The sequence below is a fragment of the Leptonychotes weddellii genome, chromosome 1 (assembly GCF_054177405.1).
Source record: "Leptonychotes weddellii isolate Sample4059 chromosome 1, ASM5417740v2, whole genome shotgun sequence".
Taxonomy (NCBI): domain Eukaryota; kingdom Metazoa; phylum Chordata; class Mammalia; order Carnivora; family Phocidae; genus Leptonychotes; species Leptonychotes weddellii.
The window spans coordinates 150,744,389-150,755,666 of record NC_138369.1 but is presented as its reverse complement, the minus strand read 5'-3'; the positions used below and the strand labels follow the sequence as shown (position 1 = coordinate 150,755,666).

The 11,278-nt window shown below is 41.7% G+C and overlaps 1 protein-coding gene across 2 annotated transcripts; it reads left to right on the top strand.

The window, feature by feature from the left end:
- Positions 1–2,332: 2,332 nt before the first annotated feature.
- Positions 2,333–10,702, top strand: COL8A1 (collagen type VIII alpha 1 chain). Of its 2 annotated transcripts, none has more exons than XM_006742382.3 (2): positions 2,333–2,685; positions 6,087–10,702. In XM_006742382.3, exons 1-2 carry the CDS (start codon positions 2,361–2,363, stop codon positions 7,994–7,996), a joined length of 2,235 nt encoding a protein of 744 aa, XP_006742445.1. In that variant the 5' UTR covers positions 2,333–2,360; the 3' UTR covers positions 7,997–10,702. The 2 variants fall into 2 exon arrangements, with proteins under 2 accessions (XP_006742445.1, XP_006742446.1); XM_006742383.3 differs by having other exon boundaries at positions 2,334–2,685; positions 6,090–10,702.
- The last annotated feature ends 576 nt before the right edge of the window (positions 10,703–11,278 follow it).

The following is an 11,278-nucleotide window of genomic DNA, read 5'->3' as shown; positions in this document are numbered from 1 at the left end:
TAGTGGTATGTATAGTATACTGTAATTTGTATCTTAAAGGTGTGTGCATATTCTTAGAACATCTCCGGAAACATGAAGAAAATGGGAAAAGTTGTTGCTTCCAAGGGAAGGGATTTAAGTTACTGGACAGAAGTGGGTGAGAAATTTACTTTTTTTCTGGATATCCCTTGCTACTCATTAAGTTTATACGTCTGTCACGTCTACTAAAAAAGTATAAGCTCTTTGGGGGCGGGGCCCATTGACCATATTATATTCACCACTGTAATCCCTGGATGGGTCTAGCATTGTGTTTGGCAAGTAGTCAATAAATTTATCATTGAGTCCTTACAGCAGATGTTCTTCTTTTCCCATCTAAAATAAAACTGACTATTACCGAGTATAAATCAATACTAATTTTGTGGCTCTTTCCAAATGGTTTATAATAATTAATCATTCTTAGACAGAAAATAATTCCTTTCTATCTCCTCCCATTTACCAGCCCATGTATTATTTCTAGTACATTTGAATCAACCAGTTCTTGAGACTATTCTGATTTATGAAATGGAGGACATTTTATAAATCATTTTGCTGACAGATGTTTTGGGGAAAAATGACTAGTTAGTATACTTTAAAAAATTGTAAAGAGGTGAATTTTGTGGTAGAGATTCCATTAAATATTTTCTTAGGTGCTTTTTATTAATCAATTCTTTTATAGCATGTTCTCACTCTTGGCACTACTCTTGAATAGGATGTCGCAAAGTCAACACATATTTTCTAAGAAGTGGAAAACTATGATCCAGAATTAAGTAAGGCAGAAGCAAAGAAAACAAACTCACAGAATGGAAATTATAATTATTTAGAGATAGAAGTTTATTCAAAGTTCTCCAGAATATTCTTACATTAAAAATTGTGAGAACCTTGCCACTTCTTTCTCCAGCATAATGATGACACTCCACTGAGGATTCAGATTTTCATCAAGACCTTTTAAAGGTGTGGGGAGCACCTTATTATGTCGTGTCAGTACCCTGGAGAACAGACTTCAATGTGTACCACACTTGCCCTCTAGTGGGCCTTTGTGAGCACTGCAGTTCCCTGGGCTTTTGGGTTTTCAGCCCTAGGCATTTCCAGAGGTCTTTGCAAGTTGGTTTTTTATAAACATATAAGCCCCATTAATATTTATGCCATTAACTGTTAAACTGCAAAGGATGCTATTAAAAGGCTTATACAGCTTATTCTCGTGAGTAGTTAAACATCATTGTTTTCTTTATACAACTAGTTTGCCTTGTAAACTCCTTTCTTTCATAATAGTATAAAGACAAAAGTCAGCGCACTCCAGGTCCAATTAGGCAAATTCTAAATTAATGACTTTATAGTATTTAAGTAGAATGAAATGGCATTCCTGTATGTGCATAATTATGATAGTGATTTTTAAAATATTTTGGGACTGTCACATGAAGTACCTTCTCTCCAATTCAGAAGACTTCCACAGTTTTCATTACTGTTGTTTGCTCACTCTTTAATGCTTACATTACTTTGTGACCACACCAAAGCAAAAGGCAGATGAAAAATCCCAGCCCCTGGCGTAAAGCCTGTCAATTACTAACCGTTTCCACTTAGAATAGAATTTTGGCTCGTACTAACAAAGTCTGACTTGCCACCAAGTTTGCCTCCTTTTGGACAATGTACTCTAGCCATTAAGATTAAGTTTAGTGCAAATGTGTGACACTCAAAATAATAGCGATTTAAAGAAGATGATAAAGCTTTAGCTCTTTCTTGCGTAAACAAATTTCAAATGTAAGGATCAATACGGACCTTCGGGTTCAACCAAGGCTGAGGTTTATTCTAGCTTGTTACTCCACCATGCTCAGTGCACGGATTTCACTTCCTGGTCCCAGGTGTCTGGTCTGTTTCCAGGCAACATAACAACATTTCAGCCAGCAGGAAGGAAGAGGAAAAACAGGGCCACTCTTTTAGGATCCTTCTTGGAAGTTGTACCCATTACAACTACATCCAATTGGACAGAACTTTGTCACATCGCCACACTTGGCTGAAATGTCTTTATTCTGGGCTGCTCTGTTCCGGCTAAAAATCAAGAGTTCCAGTACTATGGAAGAAAGCAGAATTGATATTTGGGGATACACAGCAGTATTTCCCATAGCTTATAATCCCACCGATTGCCTTCATTTGACAGTTCCTACTCTTTTCTATTTTTTGCTTATCTCCTTCTGAGAGGTAACATCATCCTCCTTTCCATTTGCCTTCCACGGGTGATGTTCTGATGGTAAAGACTGTTTCCTTTTTCTCCCCCTTCTTTCTAAGTAAACTCGTCACTTGGCCTGCCAGTTTTCACCATGTTGGTGCATTCATTCCTTCCGCAGGTGATGGCTATGCCACCTGGCCCTCCACTGCTGGGAGTGCTGCTTACCATTTCCCTGGGCGCCATCAGGCTCATTCAGGCTGGTGCTTACTATGGGATCAAGCCGCTGCCACCACAAATTCCTCCTCAGATCCCACCGCAAATTCCGCAATACCAGCCTCTGGGCCAGCAAGGACCTCACATGCCTTTGGGGAAAGATGGCCTTAACATGGGCAAGGAGCTGCCCCGCATGCAGTATGGCAAAGAATATCCACATCTACCCCAATATAGGAAGGAAATTCAGCCAGTGCCAAGAATGGGCAAGGAAGCAGCACCTAAGAAAGGCAAAGGTAACATCATATTCCTGTGCTGTTATGAAACAGCAGCTTTCCAAAATCCGAAACTATAAGATCGGGGGAGAAGCTAAATTTTAGAAATTTTTATTTTGGACTGTGTTACTGACATTAAGTGTTTACTGTTCTCTAAACTCTATCCTTGAAAAGTTCAAGACCTAAAAATACAAGCAAAATTACTGTTTTATGTTGTGCTTTATTATTTTAACAGCATTAAATGGCACAAAACATATTTTTATTCCCTTATTCATTATCTATTCCAACATTTGGCAACTATTTAATGAGCATCTATTTTTGTGTCAGAAGCTGGGCCCAATTAAAATGGTCGGGGAGGGGGGTGACAAGCCTACAGGAGGCTGCTGGAAGGCGTGGAGAGCAGGACTGCTCTGCCTCTTCCAAACTTTTCTTCCCTGAACCTGAGGGAAACCAATCTGGATTCACTCCCTCTCATTGACACTCACTCAAAAAGGGTACTTCTGATTAAGACCATTGAAACTAGAGATGGACAGGTTATCAATGCAATTTCTCAGCATCACGATGACCTTGAGTGAAAATTGCACATGACTTGGTGCAGCAATATATTACCACCAAGAATTAAAAAAAAAGAAATCCATTATCTTAAAGAAACAGCTTTCAAGTGCTTTTCTGCAGTTTTTCAGGAGCACAAGGTAGATTTGGAATAGGAATAACTTCTAGTTCTTAAGAACCAATAGCCTTAAAAGACTTCGAAAAAAGTTTACAGCATCATCTAGTGTACAAAGAAAACTTGTGCTAGAATACCTTTTAAAAAGTATTTTTGAATACCATTAAAACTGCTTTTTTTCCAACAAGTATCTGGCCAACTTGTTTCTGCTTCAATAAGTCTTCGGAAAACTCAAAATAAAAACAGGTGACTAGTCAGTCTTCTTTACTGGGAGAGCAATGTTGTTAAGGACCTGCTGTGTTAGAAATATATACATATGAAAGCACTTTGTGAACCAGGTGCTGGATAAATGCCAGTGTTTTTAAGAGCACTTTAAGCTACTACACCTGTTAATCAATAAACTGAGAGGAGGCTATGAAGGGTAAGGACTGCATATAGAGATGAAAATTTTTCCCACTGCCTTCCAGCCATATTCATTAGTTATTCAACACCTACAAAATGCTTATCACTGTGAGAGACACTTTTTTAAAACTTCATGAGGTTCATCTGGATTCCTAGGAAACCTAGCAATCAATTGTAGGAAAAGAACTGCATCGGCATAGCAATTCCCTTTGAGGAACTGGAGGTCATTCCCACTGGTCCCTGAAAAAGCAGGAATCTCTCTGTCTGGGGTACTAGTGGATTTGGTGCTAAGAGGCCTAGAGGCCAGAAATGAAAGACCTGAAAATAATATAACTATTGTATGGCAATTATATATTTCAATTAAAAAAAAAACAACACCTCTCTGAAACGACTTTTCTTTGTAAAAAGTAAGATCTGTTGAGAAAATCAGTGGCATAGGTAAGTAAAAATGCTCAGTAAATACTAAAGCATCATAAAACATTTGAGTTGCTACAGCTGGTCATTCAGGCAACCCTAAGAACAGAGTACATTCCGGGCACTGTGCTGGACACCAAGGAATTCTGATGAGTAAGACATGACCCTGCCCCAGACACTCTTGATATCGTAGTATGTACTACACAATTCACTTAGATATAACATGTCTTAATAGTACAAGACTATCGACTTAGCATAATTGAAGTATTCCCAATTTTCCTCTCTTCAGGAGCTGATATTCCACTTAGGGGATGATCTCAGCCATTTGTTCTCCTTCCTTTCTTAAGTGGCCTGCCCAGCTTTTGGAACTTCCTGTACTTATTCTGATGGGTACCAGATTGCAATAAGAGAATTTGCTAAGAATATGAGTTCTGTGGTTTTATTTTGTTCCCTGACAGTAGGTCAGTGAAAAATATAATGGTCAGGATTAAGATGTGACTACTGGTTAACATAAAACTTTGAGGCCATAAATTTCACTTATGTTTCATTTCAATAGCGTAGAAGATCCAGAGTTGTGTTACTCTGAAAGGCACAGTATAATCATCTTAACAGAGATGTGCTTTGTATTTTGACAACAATTTGTGAAAGTACAACATCTTTCACATCTATTATCTAATCTTGTAGGGAGGCCATAATATTCTTGCTGCACAGAGAGGCAAGCCAAGACAGTGAAGGCCCAAGTGGCCCAGTCCAGATTCATTTCAAGACCAAGAAGAGCTTCCTGCTCCTCCCAGCTCAATTCCTTCTCCACGCTGCTTGTCAGCCTCACGTATCTTATTCACTTCTTCTGTTTGAAACCCAATTTGCAAATGAGAAATAATTTATTAAAAATTTGAATTCATATGAGACTTAGGAAATCCTATAGCACATTAAAGAAATTAAGCAAAAGTATTTGGCTCTAGAGGACAGATGTGAAAGATGTTATTTATTTTTTTTTTAAGATTTATTTTTTTTTAAGATTTATTTATTTATTTGAAGGGAGAGAAAGAGGGCACATGTGCACACATGTATGCGAGGGAGGGGCAGAGGGAGAGGGAGAGAATCTCAAGTTGACTCCCTGCTGTGTGGAGCCCTAAATGGGGCTTGATCCCATGACCCTGAGATTATGACCTGAGCTGAAATCAGAAGTCAGCTGCTTAACCTACTGAGCCACCCAGGTACTCCATGTGGAAGATGTTATTAAACCACGCACAAGATAAAATACTTCTATTCCCCCCTGATCTACATGATAATTACTTTACCTAACACATCATACTGTATTTCAACACAAGAGGAAATATTATTTAGCCACAAATTATTATATAAAAAAACAAGGACATGGAAAAATATAGCATTAAATAGAAAAAGTAATAAAAAAATAAAAATGGAGAATGACTCCATTGTTTAAAATACACACACACGCACGCACGCACACACACACACACACACCTAGAACACAAGATGGAAGCACATATAAATGTCAAGTGATTATAGGCAAATTTGATTTTTCTTTATCCTTTTTTGAATTTTCCAAAATCTCCATAGTGAACACACCATAACAAAACTTGGAGTTTTGTACTTGGAAAAATGTTTTTTCATACTTTTTAGCTTTTTTTCCTTAACCAATGCTGATAAAAGCAGCTACAGGTATCAGTTCTCAAAAAGTATTTCAAACATGACAAAGCAATTATTAGCTTGATTGTTCTTTAAGTCCTGATAGTCCTGGAAGACGAACACATTATTCCTAGTCTCCTCTCAATAAGGAATAGACTAAGGTGTCAGAACTAAATAATGATCGTCATGACTTCCTTGAAGTGAAGAATAATAAATATTAATTTTTCTCTTTTTTCCCCTCCCTCTCCTCCTCCCTCTCCTGCTCTCTCTGTCCCCTCTCTCCCAGTAGAAATACCATTAGCCAGTTTACGAGGGGAGCAAGGTCCCCGTGGAGAGCCTGGCCCAAGAGGACCACCTGGGCCCCCCGGCTTACCAGGTCATGGGATACCTGGAACCAAAGGAAAACCAGGGCCACAGGGATATCCAGGAATTGGAAAACCAGGTATGCCTGGAATGCCAGGAAAGCCAGGAGCCATGGGAATGCCTGGAGCAAAAGGTGAAATTGGACCCAAAGGGGAGATTGGGCCTATGGGGATCCCAGGACCGCAAGGACCTCCAGGGCCTCACGGACTTCCTGGCATTGGAAAACCAGGTGGACCAGGGTTACCAGGGCAACCAGGTGCAAAGGGAGAGCGAGGTCCCAAAGGACCACCAGGACCTCCAGGCCTTCAGGGTCCCAAAGGGGAGAAGGGCTTTGGGATGCCAGGTTTGCCAGGCCTAAAGGGTCCTCCAGGGATGCATGGCCCTCCTGGCCCTGTTGGACTCCCAGGAGTGGGCAAACCCGGAGTGACAGGCTTCCCTGGGCCCCAAGGTCCCCTGGGAAAGCCAGGTCCTCCAGGGGAACCTGGGCCCCAAGGCCCTATTGGGGTCCCGGGAGTTCAAGGACCTCCTGGGATTCCTGGAGTTGGAAAACCAGGCCAGGATGGGATCCCTGGCCAGCCAGGATTTCCAGGTGGCAAAGGGGAGCAAGGACTGCCAGGGCTGCCAGGACCCCCAGGCCTTCCAGGGATCGGGAAACCAGGCTTCCCAGGACCCAAAGGTGACAAGGGCATAGGGGGTCTTCCTGGGGCTCTAGGACCAAGAGGGGAGAAAGGACCAGTAGGTGCCCCTGGAATGGGAGGTCCCCCAGGAGAGCCAGGCCTGCCTGGAATCCCAGGTCCTATGGGTCCTCCAGGTGCTATTGGTTTTCCCGGACCCAAAGGAGAAGGTGGGGTTGTAGGGCCACAGGGGCCACCAGGTCTCAAGGGCGAGCCAGGGCTTCAAGGCTTCCCAGGAAAGCCAGGTTTCCTTGGTGAAGTAGGGCCCCCTGGCATGAGGGGTTTGCCAGGTCCCATAGGGCCCAAGGGGGAAGCGGGACACAAAGGTTTACCAGGGCTCCCTGGTGCTCCAGGGCTGCTGGGACCAAAGGGAGAACCAGGAATCCCAGGGGATCAGGGTTTACAGGGCCCTCCAGGCATCCCAGGGATCGCAGGCCCAAGTGGGCCCATTGGACCACCTGGAATGCCAGGCCCCAAAGGGGAACCCGGTATCCCAGGGCCCCCTGGGTTCCCTGGAGTAGGGAAGCCTGGAGTAGCAGGACTTCATGGGCCCCCAGGGAAGCCTGGTGCCCTTGGTCCTCAAGGCCAGCCGGGCCTTCCAGGGCCCCCAGGCCCTCCAGGGCCCCCAGGGCCCCCAGCTGTGATGCCCCCTACACCACCACCCCATGGAGAGTATCTACCAGATATGGGGCTGGGAATTGATGGAGTGAAACCCCCCCATGCCTACGGGGCTAAGAAAGGCAAGAATGGAGGGCCAGCCTACGAGATGCCTGCCTTTACAGCTGAGCTGACTGCGCCTTTCCCACCTGTGGGGGCTCCGGTGAAGTTTGACAAACTGCTCTATAATGGCAGACAGAACTACAACCCACAGACGGGCATCTTCACCTGCGAGGTTCCAGGGGTCTACTACTTTGCATACCACGTTCACTGCAAGGGGGGCAACGTGTGGGTTGCTCTGTTCAAGAACAACGAGCCCATGATGTACACGTACGATGAGTACAAAAAGGGCTTTCTGGACCAGGCATCTGGGAGTGCGGTGCTGCTGCTCAGGCCAGGAGACCGAGTGTTCCTCCAAATGCCCTCGGAACAGGCTGCAGGACTGTATGCTGGGCAGTACGTCCATTCCTCCTTTTCAGGATATTTATTGTATCCCATGTAAAAAAAGAAAGAAAGATTTAATAGAAGAAAAGAAAATGGTGCACCGAAAAAATCCAAATGAAAAACATAATTGCTTCAAAACATTTATATAGTTGGAAAGTTATATTTAAGTGAAAATCTAAACCATCATGTACAAATAAAAACTAAGATGCATGTTTAATGCTCTGCATAGCAGCCTGTAATTAAAAATGATGGGATAGATTTATGTATCAAGTACTGACACTTTTGTTGTACCCACTGGAATCATATTAGCTGTTGTATTGTTATATGCTTCCATGATAGCCTGCTTATTCAGATCAGTCAAAATATTTCAGTATGAAAGATCATAGCTAATGAAAGTCACTTGCTCACATTGTTTAAAGATTTATAAATATGGCTTAAGGAAATGTCAATGATAACAATTATATACCGTATTTACTTGCATAATTTCCTCTGTCTTTGGGCAGACGTTTTGCCAGGGAAGGTGGGGGAGGAGTTCTGCCGTGTTATAGCCCCAGTGGGAGGGAGTCAGGGGGAGCAGTAGGGTTTTAGTCCAAGGGCTATTTCCCTCCCGTCAGAGGCTGTGTCTCTTATCAACACGAGTCCTCAGAACTGTGTATCTCGTGTTTCTAAAAGAACAAGTGAGCTAATCGCCTGCCGTGTAATTTACTCAGTAAATTCTGTGTGCCTCACACTGGATGAGACATTTGAGGGACATAAGACGGTGCCCCAAAAGGAGCTAAAAAAACAGGTGGGAGACAGGAGCAGTAATTAACTCACTTATTTCTTAAGGATCCTTTTTGTTTTATTTTCTGTAATTGTTTTTCTTCCCTCCATGTAATTTCCACTATGACCCAACTAATATAAACACATGGAAGTCATAAGAAAAAAATAATAACTTTCCAGTTTTGTGGAATATTCATTATCAACAGTTTTTAATCATGTTTACATGTGTATAAAAATCCCCTTCTTTTGCCTACCCATACAAATGAGTACAATGAGGTTTCACCCACGAAAGGGCTATCGCTATTTTTCAGTAGCAGTTGAATTTTGAAGAAATTTCCTGGTGTAGTATATATACAAACTGGCATGTTGTCTCAGGTTCCTAAGTCAATTTCCAAAATCCAAGCCATCCTTTATGTGGGGAGGAAAAAAAATTTCAGAAATACATAGGAAAATAACTTTTTTTGAAAAAACGATTTCTCAAGTTTTAAACTTAAAAATGGATGTACTAGTGTCGGTACTAAAACTGTAGGAAAAGAACTGTTTCTTTAGAAGCAACCTGTGGGAGAGCTATCTGAAATGTCAAAGGGCAGGAAGAGCCCCCGCTGCTTGGGTCACCTCACACTCAGCACAAATCAAGAGCCAATACAAGTTTAAAGAGAAAAATACGTATCTTTCCAGGTTTTCACTTAGGTACATACTAACTGCTGCGGGCATTCAAATCTGGTCTCAAAACACAGGCAAGATATGTCAGTCCGCTATGAGTCTGCTGCTGCTACTATAAGCCACTGGGGTAAATAATGTGGGGCTGTGGTGGTAGAATCTTGTATCTGTTCCTCAAAATTAAGAGTGAGAAGTTGAGGGGAAAGGTACAGATGGAAAAATACACAAATAAATACGGTATAAACACACATGGAAATGTGTCTATGTCGAATCTGAATCATTTTAACCATCAAGAAAAATTCTCCTCAACCTAATAGATGCCTTTCCCTTACATGGTATACGAGCACCATTTCTTCTCAATTTCTTAAGAAGAGAAATGAGTTCATTACCAGAGGGTTTCTTATTCACTGCTAATTCTATGACAAATTTTCCCATCAAAAGATACCTGACCCAACCTTCATTTTCAAAGCAGACAGTGTCTATGTGGTCAAACATCCTTCAGATTGGTCTTGAGGATGCTGGTTTTGGACTGATGACTATGGAGGCAACAAGGATCCACTGGGGTCCTTCTGCTGAAGAGCTGCATTGGAATGGCTTGGAAGCAAGTCAGATCAGCTGATCTGTAAATCCGTATTTATCTGTACATGTATGGGCTTTTTATTTCCACCAAGTAAGAGAGACAGTACCTCTTTCGTTAAGACCAAATTTCACTTTTTAAAATACCTTCCAACTTATTTATTGGTTGTTACTCAATTGCCTATATATATATATATATATATATATATATATATAATGTGTGTGAGTGTGTATATTATCAGGCATATGCTCCTAACTTTTAGATAGGGGAGGAGCAAAATCTATGCCAGATACTGTGTATTCTACAATGGTGCTAATCTCAGAGCTAAATGAATTACTCCATTTAATTTAAAAAAGAGTTTTAAATAATTATCTATGTGTCTTTGTTTCCCTTTTAAGTGTTGCACATTATGTTAACACATTAGTGTAAAAGCAGATGAAACGACATGTTCAAAAGTCTAGGGGTAGTGCTATAATCCCTACTCAATTCAAAATCAGCTAGAGCTTTTCCATGTGAAATGGACCAAACTGGCATTATATTATTTAAACACAGAGTTTTAATGCAGTATGACATCCCACGGAGGGAAAGAATGTCTGTAGTGGGTGACTGTTCTCAAATATTTTACAGAACACCATGAAAGGTGACCAGACTGGTGACTTTTTTGAGTTTCCATGATAGATTTGAGACTTGTCAATAGCAAATCATTTTTGTATTTAAATTTTTGTACTGATTTGAAAAAAGACTTATTAAATATCTTTAAAAGTATGTTTCTCATCTTGTTCGTATCACTCAGCGGACACTGAACCTCATACTTTTTTTTATCCCCCAGTGTACTAAGGAGCTGCTGAAACAGAGACCAAAAACAATCTCACAGCTTAAACAGGACAATTATTTCTCTTTAACATAATAGCTCTGAGCATCAGCAGTCCAGGGCTCATGTAGTAGCTCTAGTGAGAGCCCCAGGTTCCTTCTGTCTTGCTGGTTTTCTGCCCCAAAGGTGTTGCCCTCATCCCCAAAGTCCAGGACAGCTAACCATCACAGCCACATTCCAGCCATTAGGAAGGTGAAAAATCAGGAAGGAGAGGGCATGCTCCCTAATTAAAGAACTCAAACCAGCAGTTGCTTACAGTACTCCCTCCCACATCCTATTGCTCTGAATTTAGTCACACTGCCCAAAGCTGCCAAGAGAGTGAGGGAAATTGAATATTTATTCAGGGTAACAACATGCCCAGCTGAAACTCAGGGATTCTCTTAACATGGAAGAAGGGAGAATAGATACTAGGGGACAATTAGCTGCTGCATCTGTCACATCCATCATAAAAGAAAGAACTGCCACAAGCC